The sequence below is a fragment of the Montipora capricornis genome, chromosome 5, assembly GCF_036669925.1.
Source record: "Montipora capricornis isolate CH-2021 chromosome 5, ASM3666992v2, whole genome shotgun sequence".
NCBI lineage: Eukaryota > Metazoa > Cnidaria > Anthozoa > Scleractinia > Acroporidae > Montipora > Montipora capricornis.
In genome coordinates, this window is record NC_090887.1 from 2,069,894 (window position 1) to 2,089,893 (window position 20,000).

The following is a 20,000-nucleotide window of genomic DNA, read 5'->3' on the forward strand; positions in this document are numbered from 1 at the left end:
ATAGCTAAACTTGATGGAAGCCAGAGCAGTCAAGTATGGAGGAATAGTTGCGTGTTCCAATTGCAAGGCAGTTTGTAAATCTTGACGGAGTTGTTCAACTGAATAATAATGTCCTGGATTTCCAACAAGGGGATTTTCTTGCGAGAGCCACTCCACTATTACGTGACGTTTGGACTCGGAGAGTTCGCGTGTGACTGGCATATGGTTTGGATGCTCCCTAGGCAACTTCAGGCTCTCTTTTATGGCAATTTTGTATTTAACAACTGCTTAATAGACAAATCAAAAGTTTTTTTGCTGGGATAATGATGGTCGGCTGGCGGACCTGGCAAGAATCATTCAAATTTCGTGATTGGTCTAGAAAAAAGGAGCAAGTTACAGGAATCTGAGAAAAGTAAGATAAATGAAGTTATCACGAATTGCAAGCCCCGCAACCAGCGCAGCAGGGGAAAAGTCATTGTTCCCCTACACTAAGTAAAACCCTAAAAAATTGTAAAAAAATAAAAATTTCTCGAAAAAATAGGAGGAAACAGAAGTAGACCAAGAATAGGAAAAATAGGAACTTGACGCGCTGTGACAATACTAAACACTCACGAAGAACGGAACACTGTGTAACATGTCATTTTCTTTTCCTTACGCCAGAGTTTTTTGTAAGTGAGGAGGCGATTGGAAAATCTGAAGGTCTCACGGCTTCTACATATCTCTCCCGTGATAATGACCCCTTTGTCGGCCTCCAATTTGTATGGACACTATTGTTATATCATTATTCTTTTGCTTTCAATCTGTCACAGACGTGCTGCCTTTTGAAATGTCCAATTAAAGGACCAATTAAATTTGAGATTAGTCCACAAAAGAAATATCATGGTCCCATGCCAGAGGTTTCTCTTGAGCCGCGAAAGAGCCACGAAGTTGGGAGTCAGGCGGCGCCTCCACCCTCTGTGACCCAGGTTCAACTCTGGCCTCGGGTCGTATGTAGGCTGAGTTTCAGTCGATCTCAATCTGAAACCCCATTTACACGCGCCAAAAAATCGGCACGGTACGGCACGTTTTTGGCACCTTGCCCAAACCATTTCTGCACGGCACTACCCATTTACACGACCAAAAATTAAAGATTTTTCTCTTGCTGGGCACGGTTCCAATTTTTAATTGCACCCCTAATTTCCGTCTGTTTTTTGGGAAAGACCTGGTTTTTATTAGTTGTCTTTTTGGCCCTCGTCGGGCCAGCTTATTCCACGGTTCTTCAGGTTTTTCTTTGGCGAACGGAAACGTGTTTGTCTCTCTTCGGCTGCCATTTTTGTGACAATTACGCATGCGCCAGGAGTGGATTTATGACAAAAAGGCTTGGAACGGCACGGGATAGCGGTTACACGAACGTCAATCTCGGCACGGTGCCTCGATTACCCGTGCTGAGACTACCTCCAGGAGGTAATATGAATTTTGGGCACTGGTGCTACATTTCGTTTGGGACCGCTACGTTTACAAGTGGAAAATTTGGAGTGCCGTACCCAAAAATGGTCAGCATGGTGCCAAAAATGTGCCGTCCCGTATCGATTCTTTACCGTATGTAAAAGGTAAAGGTAAAGTCACTTTATTTAACGTCGGTAGTTCCTTCAGCTACGAGGCTGGTATCAATGGAAGCCGACGGTGCGCCCTTTACCCCCCTCCCTCTGTCAGTGCTCCGTTTTACGGGTATTTAAAGCTACAGCTACACGGATCAGTATGTAAATGAGGTTTGACTCATAGGGTTTTTTCTCCGGGAACACCAGGTTTTCTCCCTCGTCAATATCGACTCTTAGTCAATTTACATCGGGCTGTGGGCGGATACCCTCGACAGGGATAACCTCTGGTATCCTTCCCTTCAATTGAATTAAAGAATAAAGTTGGAAGCCGAGCGAAGACGCTTCGCAACTGGTCTTCGCTACTTTGCGGCTCTCTCGCGGCTCAAGAAAAACCTCTGGGACCAGGGTACAAAAGAATTTCACAAGTGCTGATAAAAAAGAGTCCCCAAAACAAATAGCCTAGTACTTGTAGTAGCAGTAACGTTAACGACCGACGATATCGTCTTAGCCGAGAATTTTCATGATCAAGCATCTTTTTAACCGGTTAATTAAAATTCCTTCATGATTAACACTGCGATGACCCTCCCCTCAAAAAAGTCGTCATTTTCGCTATTTTCAATTCTTGGTTTGCATCCACGTGACACGACGGCCATTTTGGATGGTAATATAATACAATTTCTTTTCGCAGAATTTGCATAATAATAAAGTTTTGTTCCCAGCGGAGAGACAGGTTATTGTTCCTGGAATGTAACATGGCCGCCGTGACGTCACATGCAAACCAGCAATTGTCTCTTTGTCAGACATACTATAACCGAACTCTTGACGCCGTATAAATTTATATTGGATTGCAGTACTTTTATCTGCAACGAATGCACTCGTAAGCAATGTTTGGGGCATTTCAGGTTCTCTTTACAGCGGAGGGGTTGGCGCATTGGTAAGATCTCTGCCTTCCAACCCTAAGGTCCCGGGTTCCATTCCCGGTTCTGCCGAGACTGGAATATTCGACGACCTTCTTTCCCGCTAAAGTTCACTCAGCTTTCCACCCTTCCGAGGTCGGTCAAATGAGTACCAGCATGCATGGACTGCTTAGAGGCGGCTGCAATTTGCGCCTGTATATGCTTCCAGTCCGCTGGGGGTAAATTGATCATTGTAAAGCGCCTTTGAGACGTTGTGATAAGGGCGGTATATAAATGCACCACTTTACTTTACTTTACTTTTTGGCCAGATAAGACTTAGAAAAGCGGTTTGATAAGCTCCAACCTGTGATTTTCGGCAAAGTCTCCAACAGTAATTGAGTTATAACAATCGTTTGTCTTGTTTGTCACAAGGTTTTATGGCCGGCTACGGCTAGGTTGCTTATTTTGGAACTGAATTCATCATTACTGCGGTGACTGTCCACATTAAATTTATAGGCTTTTTTGTGAAACGGATGTCCAGTCGTGAGCTGCCTTGTTTGACTGTGAAATTGCAATCGAGTAGGCGAATTTACTACTCTTTAGCTTGACTTTTAATTAGTAAGATTTTTGCTGTTATTCTAAACTGAAGACAGAGGGTGTAAAGATTATCAGTCAAACGGAAAATGCTGTAAAAGAGATTACTTTGCATGTAATTTTAGTTTTAGTTGATCATTTAAATTGTTGGTTATTGTTTGTAAGGCTTGTTTGTTTACTTCTGTCAGCTCAGAGGTATTTGATCAATGTAACCTGGGTACACTAATGACGGTTAATTTTGTACTTTATGCAGAAGCATGATTATTTCCATATATACACTATATTGCTTTTTGGGGTTAGAAACGGGAGCTCAGCTTTTAGGCTTTTTAGGGTAAATTTATGTATTATTATAATTGAATAACCAGCGTTTTAAACCCAGTCTAGTAGGGGTGGTACGCCGCGAACCAGTAGATACATTTCGTAGGTCCTGTAGCACAATTTCTCAGTACTTATAAATTCCTTTGGACATTAAATAACTCACATACTCTTCGCATAGAGTTCGTAAGACACATATCCGCCAGTAGTTCCCAATGTCGTGGTCTATTCCATTCTCTCAGCAAAAAGTGGCTGCTCTGGCAGTGATATCTCAAAACGGCTAATAGTGTAGGAAGCCACCTTAGCAGAAACGTCCATTATTCTAGGGGTACATGTATATGTATGTCTTGATGCAGGTGTGGCGATTGAAAATTAGAGAGGATTGCAAAACAACACGAAGTCGACAAGAGTGGAAACTCCGGAAATCCAAAAAGGACATTTTATGAACAAAAGCCGAACGGCTCTGCAAATTTTATGCGACTGAGTTTCAAATTTATTGCTTTCTCGTTCCCTCATAGAAACGAACCAAAAGGGCATTAGTTTCTAAAGCAATCTGTGGTACTGTACTGCTTGCCTTTTTGACCAAGTGTAGCTAAACACAAAATTAAATTGAGAGAACGCAATTATGATATTTTCGCTGACGTCACTGCCCAAGGGAGATTTTAGGTTCCCCAACCTCCTTTGCAGCGCCTGAAAACAGAAATTATACGGATTAAGACATCCGGCTCTTCTGAGCAAACTCAGATATCTGAAAAGAGTGGTTGCTTCTGGTGATAAAAATAGATACTAATTTCTGTCACGACATCGGCAAACTCTAAAAAAAAAAAAACAAATCGCAACACAAGCACTTGACTTTTCATCCTAAGAACATGGTAGGCAGAACGTTTGTCACACGAACGAAGGTTTCATGTGTCTGATGTAACTCAGTTGTAAAGTATACGAACTCGAAATAAGGAGGGCATAGGTACGATACGAGCATTTGGGTTTAGCTTTTGGGTATGGTCGTGTCATATTCGAAAAATTCACGTGGCGTATTCCGAACCAACCAGAGGTCGTTATTCTCGGTGCTGACCGAAAGAATCGAGGGATCTGGTGGGTGAATTTATGCTTACCTCAGCAACAACTAAAGGGTGGTTTTCAAGCTTTTCCATCTCGTCATCTGAAAGTGATCTTGAGGCAGGGAAGATCTGTACCCCAGCAGTGTTGCGATACCAGTCGGTATCATCGTTATCAACCAGGCCAAGTTTTATTAGGTTGTCAGAGCATTTCATTGGACCATCGGCATCAAGATTTACAGCCACAAGGAGACTGCCCTTGAGAACAGTGTCCATATTCCCATATTCGTCGATGGGCAAACTGTTTCCAAAGTCAATGGCAACTTTTTTGTTGCTTTTGTCGACGTAAAAGGGAGCATTCTGGACTTGGTCAGACAGCGATCTCATCATTCGACCGTGTGTAAAGAACGGTGGAGACTTGATGCCCATCAAGCCAATTGTACCTACAGTAGGTAGAAGGAAACACGTCGGGTTAATTGAAGCAGGGTGAACTGGTGGCAATCTGCAGAGTCCGTTCACTGTCATGATGTGCCGCCATCTTACTTTTTTTAACCTAAATAAAAGTAGAGTTTTATTTCCATATGATTCCTTTGGGATAAAGACTTTCTTCCTATTTCTGCGTTTTGGGGCACCATTATGGCCTCCGTGGAGTGATATGATATGGCGAAGAGGCCTATCTCCATTCCACTGAAAAACGTGCAAAAAGGTGCTTCAAAAATTAGCAGAAAAACTGTTCAAACAATCATGCTGGAATTTTCATAAAATACTCAAAATTTTGAAACAGTGCTCAAAAGTTGCTAAAAAATCTGAAAAATAGTCGGACTTCGGTATCTAAGTCTACCAAAAGGAATCGCCAACCCAAATGCGCCAGCCCAAAATCTCAGAAAATAGTTGGGCTTGGTCGGTATCTAAGTTCATCAACTTTGCCGATGACTGTAAATTGAGAAAAAAAAAAAGAAAAGAATGGGTAGACTATGTACCGAGCCTTTTCGTCCCTTCGGAAACAGTTTAGCATCTTTGAGCTATCATTGCTCTATCAATGGTCTATCGTTGGTGTTATCATTGGAATATCATTGGTCTATCATTGGCAGGCCCAACGGTAAACAGGGCGTAGGGTTTTACCGTTCTACAACGTTTGGAACATTGACGTGCTATGAAACAGGGACTATGGCTTATTAGTGTGTACTAAAACAGTGGATAGAGTTGAAGGCACGCCTTTGCTTTTCACCTCCGAGCACTTTGCGTGCGAAAATATCGCAATCGTTGCAAGAAATAAATGTCTTGAGTTAAGATTATCTTTTTTGTGACATATTATCTCACTATTTTAATATATACCTAGAACAACTATTCACCTCAGTGTGGGTGGCTAGTGTCTAGCGACTGGCCACCTCCACTTCGGTGAATATTTGTTAATTTTTACAGTCGCTATCACAAGAGTTGAGAAGGTTACTTTTTTAATTCTATGGAATTTTGAAGTCACAAAATTGAGTTTGGGGTAAGTTTTGCACTCATCTTGAGTTGGCCAGAGAACATAACAGTTTACCGTACTTGCTGAATATTAAACATTATCAAACTACCTGTTATACGCCCTGTCGTGAAATTATCTTTACTGGAATGGTCCTCGAACATATCCACGTTTAAACGAATTGATAGTCTATTGAAGTCAATATTGTTGTCTTCCATTGAGTTCCGAAGCTCGGTGACAAAAGGGGAATCCCCTTTTTCGTTTTTTATCCATCTGATATTATTCAACACAGATTGATAAGCTGCTGCTAATGTGTGATCTCCTCCTGTTTGGTTGACCATTTTCTTCCATATGTATTGAAATGGAACTGGAGTGAAGTCTGCCGAAAAGAAATCGCCAATCCGAATGCGCCAACCCCAAATCTCAGAAAATAATTGGGCCTCGGTATCTAAGTCCACCAACTTTGCCGATGACTTGTTGCCACCATCTGTAAATTGAAAGGAAATGTGAAGACTGTGTACGGAGCCTTTTTCGTCCCTTCGGAAACTGTTTATCTATCATTGGTCTAGCTTTGGCATATCATTGGAATATCATTGCTTTATCATTGTAACATCATTTGTCTATCATTGGTTGATATCTAGTATATTCTATGTAAAACTGTGGCAAAGGGTTGTAAAACTACAACCTTGTAGTTATAGACTAAAAGCATTAATGACTTCTAAGCCTTGCATTCTCTATTTTCGAATTCCCCATAATGCACTTTGTTTGCAACCCAATTTTTGCATAAACCATTGTTTTCAAATGCTCTTGGGAATATGCAGTGTCCCCAAGAGCATTTGAAAACAATAGTTTATGCAAAATTTGGGGGGCAAACAAAGTGTATTATGGGCAATTCGAAAATAGAGAATGCTTAAAAGCTTCAACACAATAATTACGTACGTGTTCTTTAAGAATCGATTTTATGAATCAATTTTAAAAGATTAAAGATAAAACGCTTATCTTCTCATGACGTTTCGATGACTTCATCTTATCATTATCAAGTGTAACGAGAATTTAAAATTAGTTGCATGCATTTCTGCAAAATGTAGGTGCAGAATGTTGCAATTATAATTCTTTTTTATAGTTAACACTATCATGACGTTTCGATGCCGTCATGTTATAATCAGAGGATGTAAATAATTTGAAATGAGTACCATGCAAAATGTACGTGTAGAATGGTGCAATTATTTATAATTGCTGTTGTTACAGTTGAGCCCACGTTTCAGCGGTGGTCGTTTCAAAGCGCGCGGAAGCGAGGCTTTCGGGTCAACGTTCGCTCAGATATTTAAAGAGAAAAGATAGTAAGAGATTTAGCGCGCCAAATCCAGAATTTATGTTTTTTTTTCAGAAGAAGAGAAGCTACAGCTGTCGAGTGGAAGCTGCTCTGGATAGTTTCGCACATTTGTTACTTCGGTTAACAGATCCGTATGCTATACAGTGCCCTGCCATACTTTCCACAATAAAATTAGGCCAGAAAAACTTCAGATTACTCAAAAAAAAAGGCGAAGGAAACAGTCAAGAATCAAAAAATCACCCAGTCCTTCGATAACAAATTATTGTTTTGACCCGAAAGCCTCGTTTTCGCGCCTTCTAAAACTAACACCGCTGAGGAATGGGCTCAACTGTACAGCTATTTATAACGGTACAAGTTATTATTATTCATACATTTCACCGTCACTCACACTTTGCATATATACGTGGCACTCATGTGAAAACTCGAGGTTTTACAAGAACTTACAAACACTGTTTTTAGAACGTCGAATTTTAGGGCCCATGGAGGCTGAGCGTTCTTACTTGTTTGGGATTTGGACCTGAAAACATTCTTAACATGTCTTTGTTCTCAAAGTTGTGTGGTATCCTAAGTTCGACAACAAAGTGAATTTTCTTCAGTGTATCATGCAATAAGAAAACCGCATTGTTAATGTTGAGTTAATTATCCTGTTGGACTACAATTTTACATTTCTTTTACCTTTAGTTATACTACTCACAAAAAAAAAAAAGAAAAAGAAAAAAAAATAAAAACAGCCTACTTGTAGGTACGTTCTTTGTATGTTCCCAAAGTTTGACTTGCACTCTTGTGACTAGACAACCATGTTGGTGTACAAAACAAAAGCAAACTGACGCTCGCGTTTTGCATAATAATACAGCCAAATTTCCAAAAGACTTTTCCGCTAATGTTCAGTACACCAACATGGCTGCCATGAGGACAGGTGCTGCAAAGTGCAAGCCAGGGATTATCCTGAATGTTCTTACGAAAGAAGTTGTTATAAAAGAAGAGTGTATTTTATTGATAGTGACCTTGGCATATATACCAGGAAAGAAAGAATGCCAGTTCGAAGTTAAACCTTTGAATGTTCTATTACTAGACTACAGACTACTAGAGAAAAATCGGAGACAAATGAGCGAAACGCCAGTTTTGTATTACAACATCTTATATTAAATCATCGACTTCGAGCTCCAAAACAGCCATAAGATGTCATAGAAAGAGAGAGTTGCAAAAGCGGCTTATGGTGGTCGATCTTTTTATTCTTTGGCCTGAGTATCAGGTCTTCCAGACTGGTGAACGGAAGGAGAGATTGAGCCAACCTGAAAAAGCTTCTATCCCGCTCCTTTTTTCTCCCTTTGCGCTTGGAAAGCATGATGCCCAGGCTACCGATTCTTAGGTGCACCTAAAAAGTAGCTTCGGTCCTTTTAAGTACATACCAATGACCAAAGCTCCAAGAATCGGTTCTTTTTTCTTTTCTTTTTCTTCATCTCCACTAAGGCAAGTGCCATTCGGGTAGCAAACTTGCGTGACTACACCTTTCACACTCCATTCACCTGTGCCTTTTGGATTCCAGTTATCCCTGCTCTCGCTCAAGTTAGACGGGATAATTTTGTCGGTGTCGTAATTCAGAGGATTATTGTTCACCGTTGAAACATCGGCAATAAAGTTTCCACTGAAGTGAAGGTGTGGCCACAAGAGATAATTCATGTAAACATCGTTGGGATAAACACCTGCAACCAAACCAATTGGATCAGCTGAAAGAATTAAGGACGGTGCCTACTATTGTTACTGCGCATACGTTCTGCGCATCTCGAGATACTCGGATTTCCTATCGGTGACGCTTAGTAATACAGGGATATTTTTGCGCGGTTTAAAACTATCCAGAGAAAGTAGGTCTCAGTAAGTACTCTTGGTATCCAAAGAGAAAATTGTTGGTAACAATGCCTTTTTGAGAGATAATTAAGCTTCAATTTGAGAAAAAACGCCATACATTGCTTTGTATTTTAAAGCCTTTTACAAATATTATTCATGAATTATCTTTTAAAAATGCGTGGTTACCCCAAATTTTCTTTTTGGATTTCAATATCACTTGTTAAGATTTACATTTCCGGCATAATCACACACCAGGGCAAAAATATCATTAATTAGTAGGCACCGACCTTAACTTGTATGAGAAAATCTCAACTTTGAATTTGGGGTAGGGGAGAGGGGGTGTTGCTGCAACAGCTAACGTTTACAAATTTTGCGTTAACGCAATTATTCCCCATAATTATAATGATAACTGAAACGATAAATGGCTTAAAAAGTAAAGATGATAATTTGTATTGTCTTTTTTAAAATAGGGGAAAAAACTCGAAGACAGGTGTGCAATTTTTTTTTCAAAAGAATGTGCTGCGTTTTTTTCTCATTTCAGTAACACCAACCCCGTTCCCAGGACGAGAGAACCACTGAAAATTCAAAGATGGATGGATTACAATTGGATGAAGGTCAGGGTCTCTACGCAATTGCAAAAATTGCGTTCATAACTGCGAGTATCGTAGCTTCACTTAATAGTTGATAAAATAATCAAATTGTAGGTGTATAAATCATATCGCCAGCACTTGACGTTTCGTACCAACTGACTTGCTTCTCAAAATCGATTATTCCCTGATTTTTCCGTACACATTGTAACTATGGTATAGCTGCCAGGGGTCAAGCCCGCTGAAAGTCGTATGAACAAAATTCTTCTTTTACAAATGCGCCTTCTTCGCTTTATATATGGAACAGAATACAGCGCCCATACTATACTGTTATTTAATTCTGCAAATATTTTACCTGTGAATCATGTTATATCTTAAAACTTTGACAATCTTAATGCATGACATGTCCTCTGGCGTTGTCCCTTCAAACATATTAAATCTACTCAATCCCAGGAAATTCACACATATAATACAAGATTTTCTAATATTGGCAGTTATCATATCAACAACTTTCTTACTTTGCTAGACTTGGCCCAAAACTATGGAATTACCTTCCAGCCATTTTGTGCTTCCTACCTATAAAGTATTTTACCAAAAAACATTTATGTTCTTTCATTAAAATTACTTACAATGCCTATAATGTAAAAAAAAAATTTTGCTTATTTTAGAGACTTTTCAAAATGATGAGGAATGGTGTTTTCTATTTTGGAATACCTTCTTTCGTTCCAGAGATATTCAACTTTTTGTTTAAAAATTGATGACGTCACAAACATTTCAAATGAATGTAATAAATCAAGAGATCAATGACATGTACCTCATGATCTCTTGAATAAATCTCAAAATTAAGAATATCTCCGAAAATATTGGAACAAGGATATTCAAACTTGGCACCAGTAATGTACATCAGATAAGGCACTAAGTAACGCAAATTAAGATGTTGCCATGGCAAGACTCTCGTTTCCAGTCCCTCTCTGCAATGAACCAAATATTATTGAACGGACTTCAGGATTGGCCAAAAGAACAACAGAACGAACAAAGATAACAATGGATTTAGCACAGAAAACAATACGAAGTACGACATTATACACAGAGGTACGCCTACCAATATCTTGGATTTTGAACAGATGAGTGCAGGCAGATGGTCAGACTTGAAACTCACGTGCTGCCCATAATGCTTTACATCCCTGTACACGCTTACCGAGAGTCAGAACATGTCTTACTACGGCAATAAACGACAAAATCAATGCTGCGTTAAATAGACCCAGTGATGTATATTACTGCTGCCAAGTGTGAACAACACCTATCCCATATTTTTGGAGACATTCTTAATTTTGGGACTTATTACAGTCATTTGTAATGTTTGTGACATCATCATTTTTGAATATCTCTGGAACGAAAGAAGGTATTCCAAAATAGAAAACACCATTCTTTAACATTTTGAAAGGTCTTTAAAATAAGTAAAAGCCGTTTTTTTACTTCATAGACTTCTTAATAGTAAAGATGGTTTAATTAATTAATTTAGATAGTGTTTGTCACTGACTCGTGATATATAGCTAATCGAATCGGGTAGAAGCAAACAAAAACACAACAAGATTAACATTTGGAAGAGAAACCGAAAAACGAAAATTACAAAATTACAAAAATTTTATTTAATTACACTAATAAGAATTTAATTAATTCAAGTAGAAGTAAAAGTAAAGTAAAGTGGTGCATTTATATAGCGCCCTTATCACTAACGTCTCAAAGGCGCTTTACAATGATCAATTTACCCCCAGCGGACTGGAAGTATTCAGGTAACAAGTATCAACTCAATAGCGAAAAAAGGAGGGATGTAATTTACAATAACAGAAGTTTATAGATATTAAGGATGTTAACTCGGTTCCATAAATCCAGCAGATACTTAAGCAACAATCGTTTTTTTTATTAGGGCACTAATCTTCTTTACTGTTTTTAAAAACGGAGTAGTTGTAGTCAGGAGATGACATAATTAATTTATTTTAGCTAGTGTTTGTTACTGACTCGTGAGATATATATAATTGTTGTACAAGACGTTTCAGCTAATTCTTAGACCTTCATAAGTTAAGAGTTAGCCGAAACGTCACGGGCATGCAAAGATAATCGCCGTTGAAAGAGGTGTTCGGGAGAGTCAAACTGTTCTCAGAATCATTCGGTTTTACGTTGCCAATTAAAACAGCTTAATATATCCGCTTCACTAAAACATCTCCTAAAAGATTCGTAACCGGGAAAAAGTAGGTCCTAACGTTTTCGGAGGATATATTTTTGCAATTTTTCGCACTTAAAGGGGTAGTATCATAGGAATTTTCTCTTTTATTTCGACCATAAAATTACTAAATCAATTTCCAGTGAACGTGTCATTCTCAAATTGCTCCTGGATCACCGAAGTGAAATAAAAATCGATTAAATTTCAAAAGAAGAATGAGCCACACTCAGTTATTACGGAGTTAATCTAAGATGCAACAGGAGATTTTGGAAACGTCGGCCCGACGTTTTCAAGTTGGCATTCATTTTAATCTTGGCTACGCGTAACTAAAAACACTTAAGAATGGTTTCTGTGAGCTAAAATAGCCATTTTGAAGAAACTTTGGCCATTAATTTTCGTTTGCCATCGGTAAACAGGTATCCTTTGCTTTCCTCATTTTTAATAACAATCCATGACCCTGCCCCTTTAAAAAGGTCACCTGCCAGTTTCGGATGAGCAAAGCTTTGGTTTGAAGTTCTTAGAAGGTAACGTTCAACTAACAATTTGCGAGATGAAGATATCGTTCCCTAAAATTCTCGGACATATCGATATCCGAACAGATCAAATTATTCTAGGTATTAAAAAAATCTCTTTAGACAGTCTAAATACATTACAAGGAGCCTCGATTCAATGTCTCTCAAAGGCTTTTGGCTTAATTTGCGCTGGTTGGGTGCCCTTGAAACGTCTCACGTTATTAACAACAACCATATATCACCAGTCAGCGATAAAACTAGCTTTGCTATGTCCGGGTGGGAATGTTTAAAACCTTTTGTAAAATATTGTAATAATGTTGTTATTGTCGTTGTTGTCATGTGGCACAGTCTGCTCAGTCATCCAGTCACTCAGGCTACAAAGATACGACTTCATTTAATACAGTTATTTAAGTGTTAAGTGTACAGTTTATTCTCCTCACTAATTCTGGTAATATTAGAAAAGGAATGTTTTTGTATTTTTTTCAATGTGGACTTGAAGCCGCGACCCTTTTAGAGGAAATATTATCTGATTGATTAGTATTGGTAATCAAATGGTGATGAGTGAAACTAGGGAATAATTTCACGCGCTTTTTGTCCAAAATCAAATAATTTCCCCAGCCTTCGTTTAACCAAAGAACTGCTCAACTGAGAAAGGTTTATTGCATGGCTTTTCTCTTGTGAACCCGGAGGAATTATGACCTTACTCGACGAAGTGTAAATTTAGTAAATAAAACTAAAGCTGTGTTCACATTAAAACGGAAACATGATTAGAGCAAATGTCGGTTTCAAACACGTTTCATGCATCGTTGTATAATGTATGCTGTTTCATGGATTCAGGTTATGAATTTTGCTTTTCCATCGAGATGCTGTACGCTTGACAGCCTTGTCATTACGTTTTGCGGCAATGTTCTACTAAATATTATGCTTTCTACCCATCGCCGATAATTGCCGTTGTATTGCTTCATCGTCCCATATTTCAACTGGACATTTGGCCTCATTATAGGGGTGTCTCGAAAACTAAGACCTAAGATCTAACCTAAGACCTAAGACCCCCCTCCAAATCTCGAAAACTAAGACTTAAGCTAAGACCCCTTCCAAGTACGAAAACTAAGACCCCGGGGTCTTTGGTCTTAGGTCTTAGTTTTCGAGAAACCCCTCATTATAGCCCCAATTTTTGGTTCTTTTGCCGGGACACTCAGCTACACTCGCCTAGGCTTTGGTAGATTGTGCTAGCATAATTTTAAGCATAATTTAGCAAAATGAGCATTATTGTAAGCCTTTATTTCAGTTTAGCACTGCTAGCATAATCCGAGCTTTTATGCGTTGAAAACAAAAAAAACCCATCATAGTTCTCCAATAATTCAGTTTGTGCTTTATTTCCGTATTGTTTTTGGAAAATGTTGAGGTATGTGCTAAGGCCCATGGTCAAATATGGTCTGGCAGACCAGGTTTCCTTGTGCATGACTCTCCTCAAGCCACTACGCTTATGGCTCGGCGGCTTGGCCCCTCAGGCCACAGATCAAAGATGGCGTCGTCCTCGAGTACATCAACTTCTAGCGACCAACAATCTGATAACCTACCCCATTGGTCTTCTGCAGTTATGAAGGTTCTGCTGGTGCAGCCCTCGTCTGCAGCTGCTGAACGAGTATTCTCTATTCTTAACTCATCGTTTAACTATTCACAAGAGCATGCTCTCCGGCGTGGACTATTTACAGGCTTGCGTAATGCTTCAGTACAATAACCGATAATACAGAGATTAACAACACGCATAGTTGTCTTTGTACTGGACTGAGGGCTCTGCTTGGATGGCGTCTAAAACAAGTATGCGGGCTAAAACTTCCTGACCCGGATTCAGAACCCAGAAACGATTGATTTTGATAGCATTTGTTAATCATTTGGCTTTTTGAGGTGCGCACATTCGTATTTGCGATGCTAAAGACTGTAAGACTTCTGTAAGACTGGAAGGTGGACTATATGAATGTTCATTAAAGTCAGAATTGATAGAGTTAAGCTACTGGTGATCTTTACTTTACTCAAGATGTAAGTAGCATAATTTTGGTGAGAGAGAGCAGAATTTTCAGAAAGTAGCATAATTTTGGCATAATTTCTAACAAATATGAGCACTGCTAAAAACATAATATGCTTTTTTTTCGAGGACAATCTACCAAAGCCTACACTCACCTCTTCTCCGCATCCATCCACCATTTTGAAAGCGTTTCGTCTGATCATGGTTGAAACTACCTCGCGAGGTTGTTTCAATCATGTTTAGAATATAATCATATTTCAACCACAATTCGCGCAATACAATGTCTGATGCGAACACTTTTCATATGAACCATGATTCATTTGTGATCAGACTAATCATGTTTCGGCCCGGTGTGAACACAGTTACTGTATAACTTTCTTAAGAATATCGCATACTTTAATGCTGTATCTCAAGCCTGCATGCAATGCTCGCCCTTTCGAGATTTGATAATTATAGTTGTTTAATGTTTCTTGAAAGACAAGCACCTATGACACTGTGTTCCAACAATTCAACTTACCTTGCCCTGAAGCCGAAGTATCCTGGCTTCTCGAACCTATTGCATCTTCTGCAGAAGGCGACAATACCTTTTCACTTCGCTCACTCAGCCCGGGAGTGACATTAGTTACTCTTGCAAGCAATAAAAAAATCAAAAGGTAGAAACTCATTTGGGGCAAATTTTCAAAACAGATAACGGCTGAGAAACAATACTGATAGTTGAAACGTTTGAAATGGCTTCGTTTATAGGTGGAAGTTAATGTTTGCAGTCCGGAGTAATTATAACTACTGCTTGACTAGCCTTCCACGCAGACTCTCTTAGGAATTCGTCATGCATACGAATTCCTAAGAGAGCCTCGGTCTGCAAAACTGATTTATTACTATTAATTAAATGACAGCTTTGTCACTTTTTCCCTCTAATTGTCTCCTTGGGGGAGTAAGGTGCAGAATTGCGGAAAATTAATTCAGTTTTTAAAGGCACAAGGCATGCAAGATACAATATGTACTCTTATGTTTTTTTTGTTAATGGGGTACAAATGAGATGCAAGGTGGTTTTCTGCGATCCCGCACCTTAAGTGTCCAAGTGGCTACTTCGTTTGAACATAGTTAAATATGTAGATTTACCCAAGCCTAAAAGCGGAGCTCGCTGATTAGTTATTCTTACTGCCTGTAGGGTTGGTGAAAATAAAAGGTTTTCGAATTGTCAGCGTTTTGGTGTTTCCGGCTACTGCGAGTCATATTCTTTGCTTTCCTCAAAATAAAAATTCATTGCCCAACTTGTGAATTCCACGCCGGTAAATTTCAGGCGACAAACCGAATTGCATCAGTGAATCACGAAGCGATGAGTGCGATATCGGTTTTTCGAGTGAAATTTGCTTTGCAATTGATCAGTTTGGCAATGAACTTTTTCTTGAATAGCATGAGTTTTAAAAGAAAACAAGCACACCCTCAGCGAGAGAATGGAAAAGGAAAAAAGGCCATTTCTGAGGCAAAAGTCGATAGCCAGCGAATAGGAATCACGCTAAAATGAGAATGCGTCAGGGAACTTTGTCAGTTCAAGGTGGAAATAGAGTTTTACTGATGTACTTTATTCCCTGAAAACGAGATCATTCACATTTTGATGTACATGTATTTCATTGAAACAGGCCAGCTTGGCTTGGAACAAGAATCGGCGAAATACGGCAATGCAACCAAGAAAGGACGAACTTCAAACAGGGTCAGCTCCAACAAATTACTTTTAGGTGATTTAAACAACTTCTGAAAACACAAGCTAGTGATATTTCTCCCTAATTTTACGAGAACTCATTGCGATTACGTGTTCGTAAGATAAAGGCACAATTTTCTTGTCGCTGTCGACGCAGATCGAAAAACAGTTAGGCAAACGGATTAAAAAAGCACTTGTTCCCTCGCATTTTACAAATATTAAACAAACAAATCAACTATTTCTTTATGTCCAACTCGGAGTACAGATAATTGTTATTTAATTCCAGTTGAAAATAAAAATTCGAGTTTCATTCCTGAACAAAGGAAAAACCGATTAAACCACTTTTTAAAATACGCCTCCGTAATGCGCCGATCAAATCGAAACTTCAACATCCCCCCCCCCCACACACACTTCCCGGGCAAACCAGGGGCATTTGACTATCTCCCGTGCCCGGGGAGTGGGGAATTTGACCTTTGCCTGCGTAGGGTGGGGAAAATTTGAACCGGAAGTGTCAGGTTTCAAATAACTGTTTTTTTGTTCGGGCGCCGAAGTCGCTAACAGCTATGAAACACGTGTTTGGACGAGATGGAAGAGTTTAAAGGAAGAGATGTAGCATTTGTGAGCGACTGGCTCACAAAAAGGGTCTTCAAAAGGTCTTAATTAAAGACGGCAGGAGCCGACGACGACTGATAGACAAATCCGACGATAGGGTCGGAGTATAGGGAGGAGGATAGGGCCAATGTTCAAAAGTTCCCCCGAGAGGGGGGGGGGGATGTTGAAGTTTCGAGTTGATCGGCGCATAAAAACAACAAAGGTTTTAGTGCCCAAGGAAAGAATTTGTGAACCAACTTCTTCCACCAAGTTTGAACTATTACTGGTATTCTGTTTTGTCGTTGTCGTTGTCGCTGTCGTTCTCTTTCTCTTTCTTTGTCCTCCAGGCATCATGCAACCTTATCAGAGCTTCTAAAGATATGCCACAAATTGCAATACAGAGAAAAAAGCAGCTCTCAACAATTTAAAAACTAGACGCTCCTTAAAGCGTACACTGGGCTGCCTGTGGTACGTGTTACACAAAAAAGGAAGGCACTGAATTGGGTGGTATTCTTGGATTTCACATGACGTCACGGCCGCCATGTTTTTGTCCCCAAACAATGAAATGGCAGCCATGTTGGTTTCCTGATCCAATCCTCCCGGAATTGATTGCTATTATTATGCTAACGTCTTCTTTTGTTTTCTTTGAAAAACATGGCTGTTGATCACGTGAGTGAAACCCAAGAATTGAACTGCAGCGTTCCAGTTGATTTTTTTCAAGTGGGGGGTCATTAAGACCATTTGAGGGGTCACCCACATGTCGCGGCAGCAGAGGCCCTTTGGCTCACACGTTCACGCGTTTAATTATATTGTAATGTCCTATCCCATTTTGAGGTCTTTTAGTTTTTTCAACTTTGGTAATAAATTCAGTTTAAAGATAACAAAAAACGGTCTTGAGTAAAATTCACTCGTTTCTTCTTTAAATAAATAGTCTTGCAAAAAAACTAACTTCAAATTGCTTTAACAGACGTTTTCCAGCATGTCTTGCAATTGCACTAAGCAAACGTTTATTTTTACACTAAGAAAGGACTGAAGGTGTTGTTTCCGCTTCATAATTCCTCTTCTTGTTAGTCTAATCTGATGCCATCAGAAAAGGCCAAACCAAAAGACAGATGAAGAAAAAGAATAACAAACTTTTTATATATAACTCTGAATCGAATTCTCATCGAATGATTAATGACAATCGATCTTAAAGACACGAAAATTTCTGCAGTCTCTGACTTTTATAAATAAACGGAAAGATCATGATGTTTTGTCAAAAGGAAGAAATTGATCACGTGCTAGGAAACCATAAAGGTGCACGTGATCACCTTATGTCAACTGAATGAACTACGGAAAACACAGGCAGCCCAAGCTCGATGTACGATTTATAGACTTTGTATGGGAAATTATAATTGAGCTTATAATGCTAAAGTAAGCTGTAAATGTAGAAATAAACTTCACTTACCTCTACGTACAGTTGTCCTCGTCTTTTCTGTGCAATCGGAGGGCAAACTGTGTCCGTTTTAGACGGGTTTGTGGCTTACGAATTTTTGCGATGTCGTTAGTTGTCATTTCCCCCCATAACAACTAACGACATCGCAAAAAAAAAAAGGACAACGACGAAATATTACCCATTTTCCGACTTGGATTGCCATACTGGCAACCCAGTAAAAAAAAGGAAAACCACGAAATATTACCCATTTTCAGACATTTCCAAGTAATAAACACTCGGCTTTAAGTTTATATTCCTCGGATGCTTGACTTGAAACGCTGCGTAGCCACCAGTGTGGACCACAGCTATTATGATGTGTCAAACTGGATTGAAACCAGCGAAAAGTCCAGAAATAAAACATTTTCCAAACCGTTTTCCATCTGAACACGAAACGTATTGACTGTTAAGAGCTATAGTTGACGTAGTATTCAGTTTTTAAAGGGACGGGGCATGCAAGATACAATGTGCTCTTTTTTTTTTCTTTTAATAAGGTACAAATGCGATGCAAGGTGAAATAACCTAGGATGAGCCTGCAATCCAATCGAAAACCAGTACCTGATCAGCGATCAACAAAAGCTGACCTCAATGAGCTCTAAACTTGAGCCTGGTCAGCGGATACCTTAATTTGACAGGTGTCAATTGACCATAACATGGATGTCCACTATCGCGAGATGTATGCTGTAACTAGCGTGGTATTGGTCACATTGGCATACATTGGCATAGATGGTTTGATGTAGTTGATGTATTATAAGAACAACAAGGGTCCAAGTATTGAACCCTGGGGTACCCCACACCGTATATAATTAATTTCAGAATGGAATTTTTTTCAATACAGTAACCTGTGTTCTATCAGATGGATTGTTTCTTAAAAGGCTTAGAGTAGTGCCTCTGAAACCATACAACTCTAAATTTGAAACACGAATTTTATGGTCAATAATATCAAATACTTTTCTTAGATCGTAGTTAAGGACGGTGCCTACTAATTCAAAGGTATTTTTGCGCGGTTTACTGAATATGCGGGAAAAGCAGATCTTAACGAGTGTTATTGAAATCCAAAACGAAAATTGGGGGTAAGCGCGCTTTTTACGAAGATAATTAATCAGCAATAATTGTAAAAAGCTTTCAAAGGGAAAGCAAATGGCGTTCTTTTCCAAATTGAAGGTTAATTATCTCTGAAAAATGCGTGGTTACCCCCAATTTTCTTTTTTGATACCAAGAGCACTTAATAAGTTCTGCTTTCTCCACATAGTTTTGAACCGCGCAAGAATTTTCCTGCATTAACAAGCACCACCCATAGGAAATCCGACTATCTCGAGATGCGCAGACCGTATGCACAATAACAATAGTGGGCACCGTCCTTTATAGAGGGGACTCGTTTTGAAACTCAGCAAATATCAAAAGAGCAAACAAAGATGCCAAGATTTAGGTCGGAAAGTCCACGAAAGTGCACAATGTTTTGTGTTGCGCTCATGCACTATGCATTGATGAATTACATATACGTAACCAAAACGTTGCTATTGGTTAGTTCCTAAGTACGGAGTAAACAACTATTGTGTTTTGTGCACAGTTAAGTCCAAAAAGAGAACAAAAACCTACAACAAAGAAATTTGTCGGGTTTTCGTAACCATTCCCATCTCAAATACAAGGTGTTACAAATGAACCCACTGGGAACTCGGAAAAATCCAAGCCCCGGATGGGATTCGAACCCACGACCCTCCGTGATCTAGTGCGGATGCTCTAACCACTGAGCTACTGGAGACTCTATGGTGAGCAAGGGTGAAATGTGGGTATTTGACTTGAGCTGCATCACGCATGCGCCGCCACAGAGTCA

The 20,000-nt window shown here is 39.4% G+C and overlaps 1 protein-coding gene across 1 annotated transcript in view; it reads right to left on the reverse strand.

Moving 5' to 3' along the window:
• The window catches only part of LOC138050139 (uncharacterized), a 28,880-nt gene extending 13,694 nt beyond the window's left edge, over positions 1–15,186 (reverse strand). Inside the window, exons 1-7 of the mRNA XM_068896603.1 lie at positions 14,923–15,186; positions 8,624–8,917; positions 5,994–6,368; positions 4,474–4,859; positions 3,912–4,051; positions 1,950–1,984; positions 1–263 (exon numbers count right to left, since the gene is read on the reverse strand). The exon at positions 1–263 is cut by the window's left edge and continues 463 nt beyond it. Coding sequence (XP_068752704.1) covers positions 1–263; positions 1,950–1,984; positions 3,912–4,051; positions 4,474–4,859; positions 5,994–6,368; positions 8,624–8,917; positions 14,923–15,070 — 1,641 coding nt within the window. The 5' untranslated portion in view covers positions 15,071–15,186. The remainder of the gene's footprint in view (positions 264–1,949; positions 1,985–3,911; positions 4,052–4,473; positions 4,860–5,993; positions 6,369–8,623; positions 8,918–14,922) is intronic.
• Positions 15,187–20,000: the final 4,814 nt, after the last annotated feature.